The sequence below is a fragment of the Magnolia sinica genome, chromosome 5 (assembly GCF_029962835.1).
Source record: "Magnolia sinica isolate HGM2019 chromosome 5, MsV1, whole genome shotgun sequence".
Classification (NCBI taxonomy): Eukaryota; Viridiplantae; Streptophyta; class Magnoliopsida; order Magnoliales; family Magnoliaceae; genus Magnolia; species Magnolia sinica.
In genome coordinates this window covers 37,222,648-37,245,260 of record NC_080577.1, presented here as the reverse complement: position 1 = coordinate 37,245,260, position 22,613 = coordinate 37,222,648, and the positions used below count along the sequence as shown (strand labels likewise).

At 38.7% G+C, this 22,613-nt stretch overlaps 1 protein-coding gene across 2 annotated transcripts; it reads right to left on the bottom strand.

The window, feature by feature from the left end:
* Positions 1-222: 222 nt before the first annotated feature.
* Positions 223-16,738, bottom strand: LOC131245943 (protein ENHANCED DISEASE RESISTANCE 2-like). 2 transcript variants are annotated; one of them, XM_058245752.1, is made up of 22 exons: positions 16,325-16,738; positions 14,893-14,967; positions 14,710-14,763; positions 14,269-14,334; positions 14,086-14,147; positions 11,676-11,716; positions 10,928-11,026; positions 10,808-10,854; positions 10,348-10,448; positions 10,143-10,238; positions 9,732-9,796; positions 9,580-9,651; positions 9,304-9,450; positions 8,476-8,774; positions 7,111-7,180; positions 6,801-6,976; positions 4,132-4,233; positions 3,984-4,034; positions 3,016-3,159; positions 2,836-2,931; positions 1,762-1,863; positions 223-448 (listed from the first exon to the last, which is right to left on the bottom strand). In XM_058245752.1, the coding sequence occupies exons 1-22, from the start codon at positions 16,475-16,477 to the stop codon at positions 356-358; spliced, it is 2,211 nt and encodes a 736-aa protein (XP_058101735.1). In that variant the 5' UTR covers positions 16,478-16,738; the 3' UTR covers positions 223-355. The 2 variants fall into 2 exon arrangements, with proteins under 2 accessions (XP_058101735.1, XP_058101736.1); XM_058245753.1 differs by lacking the exon at positions 14,269-14,334.
* Positions 16,739-22,613: the final 5,875 nt, after the last annotated feature.

Below are 22,613 nucleotides of genomic sequence, written 5' to 3'. Positions count from 1 at the left end.
CGGCCTGGATTGTTTGATTGGACATTCAATGTGTTCCCATGCAACTAGGATCACCACTACTTAATTGTCTTCAGATGGTAGTGACCATTTCTGAAGAATGAGTTCTGATTGGAAGAGATTACCAAAAATTAAAAAAAAACATTGTAATCTATTGCGAAGAATTTCAATGGAGATCAATTGCTCCCGACACCCCGACACCCGATCCGATCCGATACAATCGAATAAAAGAATTGTGGAGGTGAGTTCTCAAATCACATGCAATTTCAAATGTACAAACTGCCATTGCTTTTATATACTGCACAGGCATTCCGCTTTTGGGATTAGAAGAAGGAAATGATGATATGAGATTACACTATCATTGCTTCACTAAAACTGCTTTGGTGGCATCCAAATGGTTTAAACGGCAAGTCCCGAGTAGGAATTCGGGGAGCTCCTCTGTAGTGTTAGCCTGCATGCAATACATCGGGTTATACATGAGTTTGATTAATGTAGTCGGGAATGCTGAAATTTTAAATAAATTAATTTAAAAAAAAAAAAAAAAAAAAAAAACTAGTAGAGAGGTCAAACACTCAAATGCATTTTTTAGCTTCTTGTGTCAAAGAAAATGGTCAGCATGTTCAATTTTCCTTTAAAATAACAAAGGGAGGCTAAACCATATTTAGCAAGTGTCATCAAGTGGAAAAAAAAAGGTGTGGGAAAATTTTGTTTTAATCAGGTTTCATCTGCAAATAGATGGTCAGGAATTAGACCACGGACGCGCTCACGCGCACACACACACACCAAAAAATTGGAGAATGGAAAGTTTAGGTTTAAAGCGATTTTGACTCAAAATCCAGAATTTAAAAAGACAGGTACCAAACTCATCTTTAGATCTCCCTTAAATGACCAAGTACAGTTATGCAAGAGTTTCAACACCAGGTCAAGGGTTCGAGTACCCATAGGTGGTGAAATCCCACTACGGCATCAGTGTGTGCGTGTGTAAAAAAAAGTTATCCAAGATATTACTAAATATTAATATTTTAACTCTGTTCCAGGAAAAAAAAATCATCGATCCTGCCGAGCCTTTATAATATATCTAATTCAATACAATGTGGAATGATTTGGGTTCTTTTATGTTTTTTTTTTTTTTTCCTTTGAGGAGTTAAAAATGGACTTTTGCTAAGGTATGGGCTAGACTAACATCTGTGTTTTACTCTATTCCTTACATGGTGGAAACTCATACCCCATATGCGTGGCACGCATGTATGTCAATCCAGATCATCTAAATTGTGGATCCCACTATGGATGGAACATATACAACATCTCATAGTTACCGAGTGATCCAAACCAACCAAGTGGTTGCCATTACATGCACAGTAAAACAGAAAATGGCCAGCCGATAAAATTTAGTGGCTGATGGCAAATGATTAAGATCATCCAAACAGTGATTTTTCAAGATACTCTCCTTCCGCAGTGGGGCTGATGATTTAGATGATGTGGTTCAATGACCATGTATGCCACTTATACAGGGGATGAATCACCACCATTTAAAATAGTTAGCAATACAAACTAGTCTGGCCCCACAAAGATAAACACCTTCAGCTCAATACTTAATGAAGAAATCCAAGACACTTGTGGTGTTCCGAAATTCTGATTAAATTGGGCAGTTTGTGCATCACTTCGCAAAAAAAGAAAAAAGAAGAAGATAATTTGTATGATCGGGAAAGCAAAGTAATAATCAACCAAGAACCATTGATAGTGTCTAAAGGTGTTCAGCTGTACCTGTATTAGAAATGCCATTTCTATCACCAGATTATTTAGGTAACCAAGGACGAGACTGACCACACCCCTTGCCACTGTTGATGAGCCGATGTCAATCCCGAGCTGAAATTTACGCATTTAAATCAGTTTAGTGATAACAAAATCTCATGGCACTTGATATTAGCACATAGTAAGGACGACATAGTTGGGCTATGTTTGAAAGTAAATTGACTTGTGAACATTTAGTTTTAGTTGAGCAGAAGTGACGAGAGTTAACTACATTTCCTGTATTTGTAATTAATCTCCCTCAAATCATAATTAGATGTCTTCCAAGTCCAACTTGAAAGTAACGTAATTGCAATATGAGCACTAAGCAAATCACAAGATGGTTATTTACACCTTGTTAGACTAATAATTGAAATTCAGTATGATAGCGCATCCAAACACATAGTTTAAGATTTTTAGCCATCTTGGTAGACTTTGATGTGGACAGTTAAATGAACATGGCTGATACTGCTCTTAGAGCTTTGCTAGGCCCAAACGCGTGTGCAATAAAGCTTATGTACACACCACACATGTTCCAGCATGTCACGATAGGTCCGACATCCAATAAACCATCAGAATGGCACCAATACAGTGATGCCCTAGGCCAAGAATCAAGTTTGATCCACTGATCCAGTGGGCCACAGTCAGCTAAACAACGTACGGATGTAAAAAACTTGGCTGATATTTTCCACCTGTTTCCAATATTGGGGTCCACAGACTGAGTGGACCAGATATTTTTGGGAAACATGTACAAGGTCAGACCAACCAGATGGATGGATTGGATCTTTCACTGATGTGCCAATGGCACATGTGTGGCACAAGTGTTATTGCACACATGTGTGCGCTTAGCAAGGCTCCTGCTCTTGTAAGGAAGGTACTATTTTTTATTTTATTATTATATTTTTTTAAAATCTCTTATTTTGCATATTTGTTTGCTCATCTATGTACATTGCAAGGTTACATAGCTGTAAACAAAATGATGTGGATGCATGCAAACATGCACTTTTCAGTTAGGAGGATATGCCATAGAAAAGATTCAGATCTGCCAACCTCCAAGTAGTTCTTTCCGCGGAAGTAATTCATTTCCAGTGCTTGACCCACCAGGCATGCTTTCTTTCCTACACTCTGCTTTACGATCCAAGATCCCTGAGAACATGCCGAAGAACAAGTAAGACATTTTCATGGACGGGAATCTAATCCAGTTGTATCTGTTGATGTACATAAACTCACCTTAGAAATGTATGGTATGAGCTTGAACCTTGAATTTCGAAATGCATCATCTCCTTTGACAAAACTATCCAGTAGAGGAACACTTTCAACGGGGGAATTCATCATATAGTATAGCGCAAGATTATATGTAGTTGAACCTGGGACCTGATTAACAATGCCAAATCAAGATTTTCAGAATTGTGCATTTTATCACAGAGAGTTGCTACCTCTTCTTAATGGTAGTTATTACTTGATCACATGCAAAAAAGCACCTCAAACCTCAAAAGCAATCAAATTTTTGTAAAAGAAAAGCTTAACCAATTTGATGACCCACTTTGTAAAAAAGCTAGAAGATCGACTAGGTCTACCACCATTTCAAAAATGGCGGTGACTCACCCACTGTATATATAGCATACATGCAGAGCAGTCCAAACCCTCCAAATCATCAGTCCCATTGTGAATGGGCCACAACAGCCCAAAATCATGCTGATTCAATGATTGCAACCATCTGATCTTGCCCATTAAATTTGGACAGCTGACCAGTACGTTTCTGCCTGCCCATTTGATTACCACTAATTGAATGGTGAGGATCATCCAATTAGTGTAACTTGTCAGGCTATCCTTCCATCCAACGGGCTCCACATTTTGATGATCTGGATTGACATGCATGTTCCCCACATATATGTTGGATGAAGCACAACCTTTTAGAAGATAGTGGTGAATGCAAACCGTAGTCTTATTTGGTGTAAAATTATGAAATATAAGAAATTCTCAGAAAAAACAGCGCAAGACATCAGTAACAACATTACACGTGCACTATTAGTCTTTAACACCACCATCTTAGCTTCCAGTTTCCTTTTCAATCTACCCAAAATCTCTTTCCCAATTCAAGGAACGAATGGAAAAGGAAACCAATAAAATAAAATAAAAAATGAAAGAAAGAAAGAACGAAAGAAAAAAAAAAAAGAAAAAAAGAACATAGAACTTACTTGTATGTTAATGATGAAGAAAAATTCATTACCACCCTGCGCAGCATATTTCTGCATGAACCAACTACGCTTGTAAGAAAAGATCTACGAAGATAAGTAGGTATAAAAGAATTTGTTTGGTGAAAGCCAATGGCAACCATCAATCAACCTGAACAATGCTCTCAGGACGGCCACCAAGATCATCTTCCCGCTTATCAGATTTTAGCCAATCAGCAGCAACCATTTGCATCAAGGTACCTTTTGCTTTGATCTGACATACATATAATCACTATTAGTTCTCCACAAGGGCTCATGACATAAATAAAATACCAACACATTTCTGTAAGATACATTATCTCTTTAACAGTTTGTAGAGAAGAATCATGATAAATTGTTTTCAGAGGTTTAAATGCAGATGAAAAAGCTTCTTATCAGTCCTAACCATCAACTTGTGGAAGGTTGGTTCTATGGGCCCTGATACTTTGTTTCTTCTCCATATAAATCCACCTTACTCTCAGGTGAGTAAGCTTTGGCAAACAACATAGAAAATCTTAGATAGAGCAGGTTGTGGGAATCGACTCTACGATACACAGTCCAACCTGCTGTATTGTGAATTGTTCTTGAAGAACGAGTTTGAGGGAAAAGGGATGGAAAGCAGTTAAGAAACCAAAATTGCAAATGGGTATTATGAACGTTAACATTAATGAAAACCAAAAGAAACGGCAGAGAGGTTCAAGTGAGCCTCTTGGAGATGGAAGGTCTGTCTCAGCAACAAAATTTGTACAAGTGGCACATGTCTAGGGCAATCCAAACAGTTGAACTGGGGGGCCACAATGTGCCAAAAATTACATTCATTTGATAATCCATCCATAAATTGAATAATTTTTCACAAAAATGTTGATCTGGTGGGCCACCATATGGACAAATACTGTATGCTAAAAATTACGTTGAATTGATCTCCTATATCCATAGATAGAATGGTTTTTTTTTTCCCTACCTTCCTCTCTTTCTTCCATTTTCTGATCACTAATGCAACAAACTTCAGTCTGATTGCTGTAATTTTTACTAATAGCCACTTCACATTGGCCCACCATATCAATGTTCCTATTCCCTAGAATTTTTCCATGCGTCACTGGCCAAATCAATGCTTCTGATTCCTGAGAAGTGTTCCATGTGTCACCAGTGAGCCTCCCGGTGAAACTCTAAAACAAATTGGCATAAGAGCTAACACAGAGAGATTCCACATACAGCTTGATGAAGAAGAACAAATGATGGAGAGAGACATAATTAACTTGAGATGATAACCAAGAACTTAATACTGCAAACACCACACAAGAATGCCTCTCCTTGGGACATGTTGAAGATAGAACTGGGCAGCATTGGATCCTATGATATATTACACATGCATGTAAAGGGAACCAAGTAATGCTATTCTATATAGTGGGTGTAACCGTGTAAGAGTTAACATCATCATCATAACCTTGTCCCCGCGGTCTGGGGTCAGCTTTACGAATCCTGTTTTGCCCAAAACTTAGAAACAGGAAGTCTCATGGTGACTTGGCAAAACTACGATAACTGACTGCCCATATGACATTAATCCTCCACCAGGGCTGGGGACCAGCTCATGCAATTTTCACTTGACGGAGTTTGGCAGGTTTAAAAGGGAAAACCATTACAGATGTGTATCATTTGTCTCTATCGTCATCTCTGGGCTGCTGAATCCCATGTACTAGGCTTGACAATTCTTGTAAGCCAGCAGGTTCCCAGCCTGATTAATATAAAATGTCTGTGGAAGCTGTGGAACTTCTCACAGTATTTTAATAGCTATGGCGTATGAATTGAACTTGGTTCAAGGAATGGTCCTTGCAGCTTGGGGATGCCCTCCTTTATCACATGAAAGTGTCTCGATCTACTGACACAACCAACATTCACCATAATTTGATAAAATCTGCAAGTATGAAGTCTCACATGCACATCTTGACGGTACTTGAGATGAGGATATGTTACCTAATCTTAGACTTCAAAGGCTACCTGCTAAATCCACACGTTAGAGTTGTCTTCCCAGTGAAGCATCAACTCATTGGATTGATGGGTTACTAATGTGCCATTTGTCCTTAAGTCAGGAAGGGTAACAATTGGTTCCTCTTGATTGCTGGCTTCCTAGTGCACATTAGTATAATTCCTAGTGCATGCCAGCAGAATGGGCCACCTCCTTCACATATACTATCTTGTTTCTTATTTCATGAAACATTTTTCCTAAATCAACAAAGAAAAGGGCCTTCTACAAATTCAAAAAAGTAAATAAATAAATAACTCCTCTTCGAGATGTACCTTCGGAGTTTTATGTGATCGCCACATACCTAACAAACTGAAGGGGACATTTTATAGGATAGCTATGAGAATCGCCATGCTTCATGGCACAAAATGATGGGCAGTCAAGGAACAACAGGTTCATAGGATGTGTAGCTGAAATGAGGATGTTGAGATGGATAAGTGGCAAGACAAGGATAGAACTAGAAATCAATCCACTTGAGGAAACTTAGGAGAAGCACCGATAGGTAATAAGGTGAGGAAAGTAGACTTGGATGCTTTTTGGCCATGTGCAACAAAGGCCAAGAACGGCATTGGTTAGGTGTGAGATGGTTTAAATTGAACTCTCCCAAAAGGGCAGGAAAACGTTGATGGCATATGGTTTAAATGAAGATATGGTCCTTGATGGAGTGGAATAGTGCAACAGGATTCATGTAATCGACCCCAATAGTGATGATGATGATGATGAATTTCTCTAGGAGTACATAGTACAAAATTCAGAAGCAATAGCTAGTACAGATGGGGTACCTTCTGATGGTCTTCTAGATAATTATCTCCTCGAATAAGAAACGTGGACGGATCTGAGATAGTCCAACTGCAAGCTAACGTACAACCTGGGTCCTTTGGAAGGGTGGATCCGTAGCTGCATAACATGCTGTCTTCCCTAGCTGCCTCTTGTAAATCCATGTAACCCCTCTTTTGAACTGCAGTAGAAAAGTCTCAAGCAATTAAACATAGATCATATCATTCAAGAAGGATACCACCAGGACAACATTGAAGTCTTTGCCATTTTCATATTTTGAAATCTTGAAGGCCAATTAGGCTTAATCAAACAAACCTGCTAGGTCATGCAATTTCTTCACAAAAACAGAAGCTGTTGATCGTTTGGATTGTCGTGTATCCTGCACCTGTTGATGTTACAAGGAAATAAGTAGATGAGAAAACACAAACACATGTCAACCAGTTGGAGCATCAGACATATTCCTAGAGGATAAGTCCAATAAACACACATGAGAAACATACATGTATTGAACGAATGCTCCATGACATCCAATATTTCAATCATAGTTAATTTTTAAAAATAGTCAAATGGATAATTGCGAGATTTTGCTAATTCCACAGGCATGTAAGCATCGGAACCTTTACACACACATGTATGAGATCCAAGTTGTCCATCAGGTGGGCCCCACTGTGTATCCGCTGAAGCCCAAGAATTATCCCAGTCCACCCATTAGATGAGCCACAATGTATGAAACAAGTACATGGCCAGAAAACTTGTTTTAGGCATCCATTTGCATTGCATACTGCAAAACCCCTGATGTGTGGACCTGATTCCTGGGTCAGTGCATCAAGTATGGTGGAGACAAACTTGAGGGACAGCTCAGGTATTCCAAAAATGTGCCAGCATGCTCATATGGTGGCAGATAAAGGGCCTGGAATCTCCATGCATGCGATATTAGCATACCTCCATGAACCATAAATCATGAGGCATTTGAAAACCGAGCTAGCAAAACAACAACATAAGAAATTGCAGTCATGAAGTGTGCTAACTTGTCATCCATCCAACATGCCACTTCTGTAGAAGATCTATACCATGAAAACCTGGCACAAAATTCAGGCAGGTTAACTCATTAAGTGAGCCACACTTGCATGTTAAGTCTGACACTCGGTTGTCCATTGATTCCAATGGGGCAACCCACCTGATAAGAGGACCAGCCTGATTTTTGTGTGAGGTGATTTTCATGGTTTGGCCACCGTTTTCATGGTACAGATTTCCTACAAAAGTGGCATGCTGTGGGAAAGATGTGGTTGGATGACAAGTTAGCATACTTATGGTCGTATGTGATAGTTCTTGGGGCAAACAACAGTAAGCCAATTGTTTAATGCCATACTTTGATGCTCAAGGCATACAGAATTCAAAATTAGTGTGAGTTTAGAGCTCTAAAAATCACCACTCCAAAGGTAGAAACGATGCCCCAGAACTCACTGATCGTCTCCGAACTTTGTTGAGTCAATTCATTTTGTCAGGTTCTAAGTATTGAGTCCAAACTCCAAATTTTACTAGCAAATTAGCCTTCTCAGTCTCTATTTTTTGGGGGGTTCAAAACCAGTGAGTTTAGTGTTTAACTTGGAAACCAATTCCAAATCAAGTCCAAGTTTCTAAATGTTAGCAACTAACTATTTTGAGAAAGTAAAAGTTCACCTCAGACCACGAAGTCTCTGGTTCGTCGTACTCTGCTTGTTCTGGAACATCAAAAAACTCGTCAGCCGCATCACTGAGTTGAAGGAATGATCCTCCCAGACTAGAAGGTTTGGTCGGTGATTTTTCCTCCTCTCTTTCTGTTAAATCCTCACTCATCCCATTTTCTGCTGATGATTGAACTTCAACTTTGATGTTCTCTTTTTCACTTTGTGGCAACCCAATCTCTTTCATCAATTCACCCGATGAGAAATCGGAGCATGGGCAGTTTCCTAGTTTGGCCCTGAACAATTCTCTCAACGCTGCAAAAATTAAAATGGAAATTTTGAACTGAAACATCGGACATGCAAGGAAAAGAATAAAAAGAACAGATATTCACCAATGGATGCATTTGTGAAAGCATGTTGATTGGGCTCAACCAACTCAACCAGATTTCAAGTTAAATCGGCAAAAAGTTTATTTTAAAAACCGTTTTTCAAAACTTGAAAAAACTTGTAGAGTTGGGTAAAAAAACACAAATCAAGTCACAAGATTCAACAGAGTTTTGTTCTTTGGTACATTCTCTAAAAAGAAAAAGGAAAGAAAAGAAACAAAAACAGATTTCTTCGTAATTTTCTTAAAAATTAAAGGGGATTCCTGTCCTTCAAGCAGTGTATGCTTAATATCTATCAAATGGGTTTGAAATACCCATCCCTTATGACTTCCCATGTATTTTAACTCTCATTATTCATAAATAATCATAAATTTTAAATTTCAGGACTCAACCAAATTTCAAAGTGGTCCCAATATGGACATTCAAATCAAGTTATCAGACCATCGTTCAGACTGTACCTGCGACTCTCCCTAGCATTCGAATTGTAATAGATCTTGCAGATGAAGTAAATAGATAAGACTTCCAAAATTTCCAGTCGATCGCAAGCATGTGTTTAACAACTGATTGTTTTCCTTGGTTCACGGGTGATATTACGTATCCGCCACCTGCAAGGGAATACAAACATCCTTTCTCGATAAATACTTTTCAAACTCTCCATATCCTAACCATCAACCTATTTGCTGGACTCAAAAGAAAACAGCATTTCCCATATTGATGTTCAAAGCATACATTACTTTTAAGGCAAGCCCGGACATAGCCACTCTGAGGTGGACATTTTTTGTGAAACACAGAATGGTATAGAATAACTGTGACAAAGAAAAGCATAGTTAGCTTCCAATCCGGATACAAAGAAAGACTGTTCCCAATTTTCATTTAAAGCGATTACCATATGTTCCGTCATCTTCCCTTCTCCAATAGCGTCGCAAGAGTAAATCTCTTCTTTTCATTCCCCTGCATACGAGTTACAGCATTTTAATAACAATTATGTATGGATTCTATAGATGCAATGTCTGAAGGATGAATTATAGGATTCTCAGCCCGAGGATATGCATCATATCCTCAAGACCCGAGCCCCAACAGATGGGGCCCACAGTTTGATGGTCCACACCAATGAATTCATGGGCCTGCAGTTGATGGACCATGACCTTGATATATCTTGGAAGATCCTAAGCCTTTGGTCCAAAGCATAGACCGCGGATACTGTGCATATCCTCAGCTGAGGATCGTATGGTTCCTCTGCCTTAAGAACCAATCTAGATCACATTATATAATATCTTTAAAGAGTTTCAGAACTGACCAAGGTAACCAATCACTATTTAGCTGCTTATGAATAATATCAGTATGACCATCTAGGTGCTCAACCACACTTCCCCGATGAAAACAGAAGTCCCATCTGTATTAAAAAGGAAAAAAAGAAAAAAAGAAATGGGGCTTAATAAAACAAGGTTTCATAAGGTACAAGTTTGAATTCGCGAGACGGATAAAAGATCCATAAATCTTACTCTGATCTCGACGGACCAAGAGACATAACTGCCTGGAAGACGTCCTCCGAAGCTGCATCAACCACGCCTACGGCCATTGTTGATGGATGGTCATCCCAGTGCTGTGGATAGGGGCATATTACAGCAATTATCAGTAGCTTGACAGAGCCATTACCCATACCTCATATTACATAGATGGGATTTGCTGATCCCACATGCATCTCTATACACGCATCTTTGTGATCACGTGTGACATCCATGCCACTCATTGGGTAGGTCCACTCATCAGTGGGTTACCGTATGTATGTTGTTTATGGACCTTCAGTCCCACCATCAACTTCTTTGTGCTGGCCTATGTGATGAGTAGACTGGCCTTACATAGCAGGGCCCACTTCATGGGCAGCTTAAGTGCCACACGTGTTAGCACCAGAGCCTGCATCTAGGTGTGTGGTTAGGATCAACAAACCTCTTAGATAGATACCTTGCCGTGGAAATCCCCATCTTTTGCCTCTTTAAATAGCCTTAAGCCTGCACTAATTTCAGTAGTTTTAAGTATGGATGTTTAGCTAATTTGAAGAGCAAAGAAACAACAAATTATTACCATTTTGACAACCGAATATTGTCCAAGGAGAAGGTGCAACCACATCAGAAGTTGTTGGATAGGCATGGGAAGATGAGCAAAGAGTCCAGTCTAGCATATCTATCATGGAAGGAAAGTCATATCAAGACAAAATATGATATAGATCCTAATAACAACATGTGTATACAATTAAGCACAACTATTTATAGAATTTATGAAAATTTTCTGAATGGACTAAAATTGTTATAGGTGCTACCAGGCTATAATCATTATGACAAATATCACTGAGATTCTGAAAATCTCGCTACGATGTCATGAAAAATACTCTAGACGATATGATCGCGACATTTTAAAAAATATGGGCTGATTTTAAAATATTGCATTTTTATCACGATATTAATGGAAAAATAGTAAAAACCTAAAGGAATTTGCTATATAATATTATTTAATTTTAAATTTATTTCTTAATTGAAAATATTTTTTTTATTGTTTGTCAATAATTTCCCGATAATATCCTAGGAAAAACCTCAAATTTGAAAACCTCCAGAGAAATTTATGAGCTGAGAAATTGCCGAAGACGAGATTTGTCACTATGGTTATAACCACTATTTAGTCAACTAAATTAGCAAGACATTGTGATCATAACATGGAAAATTCATCTCAGTGAGTGCTGCGGCCGGATTTGAGACTTGTGTATCGTGTCCGATACAAAAGTCACAAGCACATGCCCAAGCTACTAAATAGAGAAGATAAGATTTGCAAAACTCACCTACAGAGTCCATACGACCAGATTGCTTGCTATGGCTCAACCTGCCATAACAAAATGCCCGTCAGTAAATAAGGCAAAACCAGCCAGGACATTTAAGCAAATCATGTAATTAATAACAAAATATTCTTTCATGCTCAGCAGATTTGTCTGGCTACATGCTCTAGATGTCAGCTGGTCGCAATTTTCCCTTTGTGGGCACACAGTAGTTGTGCTAAGGTGCAAAGTGGAGCCCCATAGTATTGGCATTTAAGTCTGTTGGTAAACATGTTTTGGGGGGTTCCCTGCTATTTTGATCAGCCAACTACTCAAGCATGACCTTTCATGCATGTGGGTGCTTCATGTCTGCCTCGCAACTGCCTCCAACCTCTCAAAAATGAACATTGATTACTTGGCCTTTTGTGGCATGCATGTAATAGTTGCACGAGGGGTTAATACTGGATGGGACCTTGTTGCAGTATCCCTCAAATTTTGATGAATCAATTGAAGTAGTACTCTCCCCAAACAAACGTAGTTTACCCACCCGATTAACCCCTTTTTTCGCAGTCATTCTATCCAATGATGCAATCCCCACCCTTAAACGATGGGACAAGCAGTCGCAAGTGTTTTAGCCCAAGCATTTTGTAGTTGACCAGGTAAAAGAGGAAGGTAGCGGTAGCCAATCATAAAACTTCTACCAATATACCATTTCAAACCCATCCCCAAATTACTGGAAGAAAGGCCAAGATGATGATGACGACGACGAGGATGCATCTATAAGAATCTTAAAGCTACTGTAATAAGCAATATGGAAGTCAAATGACTCGTTTATATTTTATATCCGATACCAAGGAACAAATGCATGGATGCTATCACCAGGTCACCACTCCTTACGTAGGAGCTGTGAGATTGTTTGCGCCTAACAGGTGTAGATGCCAAGTTGTCATCAGAAAATTAACCATCTACAGAAAGTTTTGAATCAGTGTATTTCCAATTAGTTCGCTTAGTTGGCCAAAACTGAAATAACTGAAATTTTGGCCTACATCATCTGATTTTTGCATGTCCGTTTTTTAAAAAAGTTTTGAATCATATATAAGATCACCGAATTACTTTGGTCAAAAGTTTTTGGCCTTTTTAGTACATCATCATCAATATATCCTTGTCCCAGCTACTTAGGGTCACCAAACCTTTTCCGAACATCTTCAGGAAAAAGGGGGAAAAAATCACCTAAATCACCTAAGTATCAGATAAAATATCAAAATTTCAGCTATTCTGTTGGTAAAAATCTTTTGGCCGAAATACCAAAATCTTTTGGTCGAAGTTTCAGATTGTAGGGCTAAAACATTTCCAATAAAGAGTGGGCCCTGATTCTGTTTAGGTAGGGTTCCGAAACCTCAACAAACTGAAACTTAAGACAAAACGAAACCCATGCATCCACAGTTAGATGCGATGCGTAGTAGTTGTATGGGACTTCATGTCAGTTTCAGCTGAATAAAGCCACAATTAGCTCCAATGTTTTTGCCTTCTCATCGAATTTATGAGATCAGGATTCCACCCATAGATGAGTGGAAGTAGCATGATCCAAGTTAGTGAATGAAACTGAAGGTAGACAACCTCTTCCCAGATATGCTAGAAGGTAAGTAAACCTCTACGTCGGAAACAGCTAAGGTGGAGTTGAGAAATGATTATCCAATTAGCAATCCATATGAACTAAGAATGGTCGCCATATGGCTACAGGATGGATGCGAAATGGTTTCTGGAAATTGTCACAAGATGGCTACAGATGGGTCAGAAATTAGTTAAAGAATTATTAAGAGAAGTGTTTTCAAGGTAAGATTAGAAAGCACATAAACAATGAACAGAATCCCATATCTAGTGTATGTGACCTAGAAACAACACCCATTGAACCGAAGGAGGTTCCCCCAACAAAGAGCAAACACAAGTGCAGATACAATCAAGATCTATAAACGATGATAACAAGGAAAATTCATCTCTTAAATTGAGTTTATGTATAGCTAGAGAGGTAAATAACCAGAGATACAGACAGATGGATGGACGGACAGACAGACAGACAGAAAGAAAGAAAGATGGATGGATAGATAGATAGATAGATAGATAGATAGATAGATAGAGAAGGTTATAATGACCTTCAAAAACTTACACATAGAGGTTAACAGTAAAGGTCAATGATAGAAATACTTGTCGTGATTAATACACAAGCATATCTTCAATACATACATAACATATAAATCAATGGATATTTATTAGATAGATCCATATCATGAGAAGTGACAGAAACTTAGTACCACAAATTATCTATTTTCAAACGATCACAAAAATTTAAATTGATTTTAAAAAAATGTTTACATCAATTTGGAGTCACTCACTAAAAAAAAAATCACTCATACATAGTTGGGAGTAACTTCTAACTCACCTAAATGACTGCCACTTCCTTTTGGAACAACCCATAATGTTCTCTCCTTGGTTTGAACATTCCTGTGATTGGGAGAAGATTATTGAAAGATGTAACTTTTGCATTCTGATCAAAATAAATGAACTGAAATTAAAGCATTAAAAAAAAAAAAAAAAATCTCAGATAAAATTTGCAGTTTGGAACCTTTGATGAAGCTTCATTAAAGGAACGGATCCATCTGGCTGCTTCTTCCGAACTCCTAGCCCCCAACTGCAAAGTTCAAATCCCAGCATTTTAGAACCCATGAGCTGTTGAGTAAGGCTATGTTTGGAAGCACTTCCAGCAATGGGGTGGGCTGAATGCTTTTCTGCCAAAATAATACTTTGCTCATTTCAATTATTACTTGAAACGAACAAATTTTATTTTTTGGGGGATTGAAAAGCAGAAAATTTATTACCCACTCATTTGGGTTTCATTTGCTGCACCATCTTAAATTCTTGGTCAGTTCAAAACAAAATGGCCCTCCAACAGATTCAACCAAAACTTGATTTGGGATTACTTCCAAACAGTACCTAAAGAAGAAACTAAACAATATATGGCAATCAAGAAAAATGTATGCTTCACTTCCATAAGAAATCTCCACACCTTAAGTCGGTCATCGTGATTAGAAGCATTATATAGTGTAAAAATGAAGAATACCTGCAAGTTGCCAGCGAATAGTTATAAATAGGAACCATAAAAAAAGAACTGTTATTATTAAATTAGTGTAAAAAAACATACTGTTATCCTAATGATATAATTGCCCAAATGGCGTTCTTACAGTCATACCTTCCTGTTAATGCTCTCTCTCCCATTGTCTGTGACACGTATGCAAGAATCTATTACTGCACTTCTTATAGGATCCTAATAAATAACAAATACAGGGCATTTAGTCACAGGACAGATGCATACAGAAAACCAAGTAAATATGAACCTTATGTGTCGAATGCTTCAATTTGAAGCAATTTAAAATACAATAAAATAACAATAATAAAAAGAAAAGTTTGTTCTTCTATACTTTGGGAAAGAGGGGGATACAGTGAACTAGAAAACTATAAGAGATGAGAAACAAATTGCAGTTTTTCATGAACAGGTCATTCACACAATCTCAAGTAGATCAATACATTTTATGCAATTATTATATGTAAATATTGGACAAGTTCTAGAAACATTGAGCAAGTTATGAATCACTTCATGAGCTGACAAAAGGCTTATAGTGGTCAAACAAAACTGGAAATTCCATTGTTTTGTGTCATTCTTGCTTGAGGAAAGAAGGGCCCAAAAGACAATTTCCACAGATGGGTTACTCATATGAAAATACAAATAAAATATATTGAATCCCTTCCTTTTCAAACCCTTCAGCATGGATAAAGAGGGGGGAAAAAATGAAAGACCTCATGCTGCAACAAGCGCAATTTGTAGCAACTGATGCCTGTAAAGTAGATAAGAATCTGATGTTTCTATTCAAGCTAGCATGACGAGAAAAGGAAAAAGAAAAAGAAACAATTCCAAAGAAATGCTTTCCGCGGTACCAATGACAAATGAATTTCTAATATGTCCATAGAAATGCTTTCTGTGTTACTAATGCCAGATAAATTTCAAATAAATCCATGGAATGCTTTCCATGCAAGATAAATTAGACTGACAATTGGTTATCATTCCAGCATGAGGAACGAAATAAAAATCCCAAAGACATCTCTCCGTGACATGGATTACTGACATGAACTGAAAATACATGGATTATTCATATCGACCATGCTTTTCTTTTTCTTTTTTTCTTTTCTAATCTCAAAATCCATTGTTTTCTATCATTCTAGCACGAAAGAAAAATGGGAAAAAGAAAAGGACAAAAGACCACTTTCCAGGAAATGGTTATCTAACCAAATTTCAGAAAACCAGATTGAAAACCCGCTGATTCCTATAGTTCCAGTTGGAATTGATGAGGTGAAAAAGCAGAATCCACGACATGGATTATTTAAAATGCGTTGTTTTCTATCATTATATTGTGAAAGAAAATTCACACCAATCAAAATTCAAACAAGTACAAAATACCTCATATATCTGACATTTCTATAATTCTAGCATTAAAAGATGAGCTCAAAGAGCATTTCCGTGGCACCAATTAAACATCTCAGTCAAAATTCAATAGAAAAGTCCCAAAAGTAGACGTGGCGTCATCACTGCAGCATGAAAAATAACAGAAGCAAAGAACCCAAAATACCTCATTCTTTGATGCTGGCGCTGATCTGAAGCAATCGAGGGAGTTCTCTTCAAGGACGAAATACCGCTTCTGCGAGTACTGCAGTCCAATCCGATTGGATCGGATGAGATACAACCACCCTTCCATTTTCCCATCCTTTTGTGAAATACCCATCTGATATTTATCCTCCTTTTCTCAATCTCTCTCCCTATCAGAGGCTAAAATCCATAGAAATTTGAATTTCAGCCGAGATTTTTTCAATTAAAAGCAAGAAGACATTTATATGTATGTGTGTTTGTATAAATTGAAAGAAATGTGAGATTGAGATGAGATGGAGATGATCCTTTGAACCCCAGGAAGAAATCTCTCTCTCTCTCTCTCTCTCTCTCTCTCTCTCTCTCCCTCTCCCCCTGTTCTTCTTTTTCTCTTTTTTTTTCTCTGGAAAAAGTAACTGATTTTGGTGTCTATATGAGACAATGATTGTCAGGGACATATGACCAAACTAACCCTGGTTTGGAAGCAGTTGGTACTGGGAAGAGAGTTGTTTATAACTCTTGAAGATTTTGCCCAAAACACCCTTGAGTTTAGACGAATGGAATTTGCCCAGACTATCCTTAGTGGGCTTTTTATAAAGTGCCCATCCTCCACGGGTCACATGTGCATTCCATGACGACGATATGAAAATGGACACGGATTGGCTGCAGGCCATGGTCGGGACGGATTCCTCCGAGAACGGATTGGCTACTCCCCTTGCCACCAGCCCTGTGGCTCGTGGTCGGTGCTGTATGGCCCCACCATGATGCGTGTGTTTCATTCATTCAGTTCATCCATTTTTACATAGAGCTGTACAAGAGCAGACTTAGCTCTGTAACTCGCTCGGCTCAACTTGGATCGAAACTCTGTTCGAACTGAGTCGAGCCATTTTTTGAGAGCTCGGAACATTTCGAGTCGAGTCTGACCTGGACCTAGCTTGACTCGGCTCGACTCGGTATTGAACTCGACTCAACTCGGATCGAGTTTTAAGTGAGTATATAAGAGTTTTTTTAAAAAAACCTTCATTCGCCCGACCCTACCCATTTCGCCCAACCCAGCAAGGCAGCAACCCTAACCCCATTTCTCCTTTCCTTTCGCCCAAATTGCCCAAATCGGCCATCCGTTCGCCGAATACTCTCGGACAATCTCCTCTCCCGACGATATTCCTTCTTCCAACGTCTGTCTAGATGATCTCCTCTCCCAAAGTAAGTCATCTCCTCCACTCTCTCCATTTTTTCCGGCGAGTAGCATCCGTTCGAGTAGCAGAACCCATCGAACTCTACTCGAAAACTCAGCTCGAACTTGGCTCGGACTGGACCGAGCTGCTGGCCGAGTCGAGCACCAGCTGCTGTTCCAAGCTCGAAGGCCGAGCCAAGCCGAGCCCGAGCTGAGACTCAAGCTGTCCGAGCCGAGCACGAGCTAGGCAAAGCTCGACTTGGCTCGACTCGTGTACACCTCTATTTTTACATATCATTTTAGGGCTTGATCCAGAAAATGAGGTGGATATAAATCTTTGGTGGACCACACCATAGGAAAACAATAGTGATTGGATATCCACCATTAAAATCCTCCTAAGGCCCACTGTACTATTTATTTGACATCCAATCTGTTGATTAGGTCATACAGACCCAGATGAAGGGAAAAAAACAAAGATCGGCTTGATCCAAAACTTTTATGGCCCCCAGAAAGTTTTTAATGGTCGACGTTCATTTAACACTATTTCCTATAATGTGGTCTACTTGAGATTGTGATACACCTCATCTTTCGTCTCATACCATAAAATGATCTAGAAAAATAGATGGACGGCATAGATGAAACACATACATCATGGCGGGACCCACGGAGCACTAACCATTAGCCATTGGCTGGTGGCAGGGGAGTAGCCAATCCGTTTCCAATTCCTTCGACCCCAAGCATTATGGAGCCCACTGTGACATCTGTATTATATCCACTCCAAACAGGAGAGATCCAAAATTAAAGTGGGCCACACCATTGGAAATGGTGGTGATGAGAACGCCCACCCTTGAAACCTTTTTGGAGCCATTTGATGTTTACATGTCATCCAAACCTATTTATAAGATTATTCTTTTCTGTGAAAGGTAACTATGTTGGTAAGATCATTCCCACATCGGGAAAACACAAATATCAGCTTGATTGTAAGCTTCGTTCCACATAAATAAGGGTTTGCTGGGGTGTGGTGCGGTTTACTCGAGCTTTTAATTTGCCTCATGTTTAATCTCATGTCCTAAACTAAGCGTAAAATAGATGAATGACATGAATATAACATAAATATCATGGTGCGCCCAACGTTCTAAGCTTGGCAATCGCCCATCCATATGAAATTGGACTGAAGAAATGACTTTGACATGGGAATAAGGTGGATTGGCTGGTGTGGATACGTGTGGTGCTAAGACTAGCTCTGACGCTCCTTGAGTTTTGATTTTTTTGAGGCGAAAGTTATATGCCCTCACAATGATGTATTTATTATATACACGGTTCGTCCATTTGGTGAGATCATTTTAAAGTATGAGCATAAAAATGATTCATACACAGAGCTCAAGTGAACTACACCACAAATAATAGTCGGGATAATGATTTTCAATATTAAAACATTTATAGGGCCCTCCATAATGCGTATTTTCCTTCTAATTTGTTCACAAAGTCACACGTACATGTATGAAGAGGAAAAACAAATATCATATTTATCCAAAACTTCTGTGACCCCAAAAGGGTTTTAATGGGAGACCTTCAATCCCCCACTGCTTTTTGCAGTGTGGTCCACTTGATTTTTGGATTTGTCTTATTTTTTGGCTCAATCCTTACAACGGGCTCATCAAATGGATGGACAGTTTGGATATAACACATACCTCATGATGGGACCCATAACTTGGTGACGTCAACACACTAGCTAGGTAGAAGCAGATTAGCTGGTGTACCACATACCACCAACCTCATCGATGTGGGTATATGGCTTGCAAAGACGACTGCCTGAGGTTCTCGAGCCCCGTATGTATGAGTGGTGGAAAGGAGATCAGAGTTACGTGGGCCCTACAATGATGTATTTATTATATCCATACTGTCCAACCATTTTGTGAGATCATTTTCGAACATGAGCCCAAAAATGATTCATATCCAAAGCTCAAGTGGACCACTCCACAAATAGCAATGGAACAGTGATTCCCATCGTTAAAGCATTTGTAGGGCCTACCATGATATTTATTTTCCATCCAATCTGTTCATAAGGTCACACGGACATGGATGAAGGGAAAAAACAGATATCAGATTGATCTAATTCTTCCATGACCCCATGAAGGTTTTAACGATAAACGTTCAATCTCCCACTACTTTCTACAGTGTGGTTCACTTGATTTTTTTATATATCTCAGTTTTGGGCTAATGCCTTATAATAATCTTGCCAAATGTACTGACAGTCTAGATAAACACATACCTCATGGTGGGGCCCATAGAACTAGTTAATGTTAATACACTAGCTGGTCGATGGTGTGTGGTACACTAGGCAATCCATTTCCTGCAGCCCCAAAGTCAGTTTGCGAAATTTCTAAGTTGCTGCAAAAGTTGAAGTTCTACAACTATAAATAGGAGTCCCAAATATCTTCTAGGGTTTGGAAAGGGAGAGAAGGCCTAGGTAGAGCACCGATAACGTTCTTCCACTTCAATTTCTTCACATTTCTAGTAGATCTTTTTGTTTTTCTTCTAAGATGTTAGTCTTCTCAAGTTATTCTCTTAGCTAAGGCTAAGGGATGAAACCTATAGTTTATTTTGATGCTTTGTTTGCTTTGATTCAAGAATATGTTAGACTTCCATTAAGTTTTAGCTTAAATAAAGATATTTTTCTAATTTTCTATGTTTTATTGTGACTGAAATTACATTAGATGCTCTAAAATCTTTTGATATGATTTTATTGGCTTTGGAATGGTGTGATTTGTACAAGTCGTTGTTCACCATTGTTTATGGGCATGGTGGATGATTAAATTCCCTACAATCATTGCAATTAGACAGATATTTGGGAATTAAACTAAGGAAAAGTACAGATTTTGTTTTAACTGCTCCATCATCCAATTGGATAGGATATGACTTTGGTTCCAATTGAGTTATCACTGAATCAAGTAAATTAATATTTAAGATTACTATAGGTGGATTCCTGGATCGTTAGCCTTTTATTTTTATTATTTCAAAACATTTTTCTAAATTACTGAATTAAAGACCCAGACCAACCAAATTAGACTTACAGTAGTTCTAGATTGTGTTCTCCATTCCCTGTGGATTCGACTTCGTTCTCACCGAGTTATTACTAAATTGTGACCTTGCATTTGGGGTTGTGAACAACAGGAGGGATCCTCATCCTTTGAGACTCTGTTGTCTCAGTTCTGGAAGATAGTTGGTCGGGCTCCTTCTCCGTGAACATTGTTTTTAAGGAATGTTCATAAGATTTTTATTGGATATTTTCGGGAGTTTATGGCTTGACCAACCCATCCTTTGGACTGATTTTTTAGAACGAACTTTTCCAGATCTATAGTAGATGGAACCTCCCTTGGGGTGTGTGTGTGTGTGTGTGTGTGTGTGTGTGTGTGTGTGTGTGGAGGAGGGTATTGTGGTTCGCTTTTCCTTCAAAAATTCTCAACATGAAATATCTCAGCCTCATGAGGGAGTTTTTAGATTGGGTTAATCAACACGATTTGATAAATTTGCTTATAGGTAAGGTTAGCTACACTTGGTCCAGTGGCACATCTGTTCTCACTGTCCCTTTTAGATCATTTTCTCATTTCCCTTAATTAGATATCTCACTATAGGTCGGTGCATCAATGTGACCTTCCTAAACTAGTTTCTGATCACTGCCTTGTTCTCCTTAAGACAGATGAAATCAATTGGAGCCCTAAACCATTCAAGTTCGAGTTCACCTGGTTGGAGTTAGAGGCTTTTTGGATATTGTTGTGGAATGGTGGAACTCCTCCATCGAAGGTCTCCTAGGCTTTATGCTTTAAAAAATGTCAAATGCTGAAAGAAAAGCTCAAAATCTAGAACCGAGAGATCTTCCAACATAGAGAAGTTAAGTTGTCTTCTATTCTTGTAGCTATGTAGGAAATGAACATCAAGGAGGTGGCAGCCATTTTGTCTGACAATATCTAGCTAAGAAAGTTAAGACTCTCTGATGTTTATTGTGCGAGGCTCAAGGAGGAGGAAATCAAATGGAGATAGAGGTCCCTTACACTTTGGCTAAAAGAGGGGGATCACACTACCAGATTCTTCTACTCATTAGCTTCTTCCAGAGCGAGGGTGAATTTTATCTCCTCTTAATATTAACAGTAAGATTGTTTCAGAAAAGAATTTCATTTCTAAGCACAGATTGATTTTTCTCTAATTTTCTATTCTCAAAAGGAGTCTCACGCCCCTGCCTTGATAACCTGCCCTTTAGGACTATCTCCTTTGAGGAGGCCTCTATCCTTGAAAGAGTTGTAGAGATGGAGGATATTAACGAAGCTATTTGGGATCTAGGCAGGGACAAAGCCTCAGGCCCAGACAGTTTCCCGATTGCTTTCCTTCATATTTTCTGAGACATAATCAAAGTGGATTTGTGTAGCTTCATTATGATTTTTTCAAGAATGATAGAATCTCGATAGAAATGGAGAGTACCTTCATTGTCTTAATTCTTAGGAAGGAGGGGGCGTTGCATATGAAAGACTTTTGACCGATTAGCCTTTTGGGAAGTCCTTATAAAATCTTGACCAAAATCCTAACTGAGAGGCTAAGGCAGGTAATAGCTAAGCTTATTTCTCCTTTCAAATTGCTTTTATAAAGGGAAGATAAATCTTAAATTCTATTTTAATTGCTAACGAGTGTTTGGATTCCATTGCTAAAGCCAAAAAGGAAGGAGTCCTATGTAAGCTTGATCTAAAAAATGCTTATGATCATGTAGATTGAAAATTTTTGGACTACATTTTAACTCAGATGGGATTTGGTTTCAAGTGAAGGTCTTGGGTAAAGCTCTGCTTAGCTTATGCAAAATTCTCTATAATAATTAATGGATCCCCCTTTGGCTTTTTCAGAGCTTCTCATGGAGCACGGCAAGGAGATCCCCTCACTCCCTTCCTATTTATGTTAATTACAGAAGCCCTCAACGATATGTTGTCGAGGGGTCATGAGTCAACTTTGTTCAAAGGTTTCTCCTCTCAGCGATTTTGAATTCTCTGATTTGTCATATGTAATTTGCAAGCGATACTTTCATTTTTTGTGAGGGTAGAGCATAAATGAACACCTT

Excerpts from the sequence above, each read along its gene's own strand:
- LOC131245943 (XM_058245752.1), bottom strand. The coding sequence starts at position 16,477 with ATGGGTATTTCACAAAAGGATGGGAAAATGGAAGGGTGGTTGTATCTC. Across the intron at positions 8,775-9,303 it reads AATGCTAGGGAGAGTCGCAG|CGTTGAGAGAATTGTTCAGG; the intron begins GTACAGTCTGAA and ends TAATTTTTGCAG. Across the intron at positions 2,932-3,015 it reads TCATACCATACATTTCTAAG|GGATCTTGGATCGTAAAGCA; the intron begins GTGAGTTTATGT and ends GCATGTTCTCAG.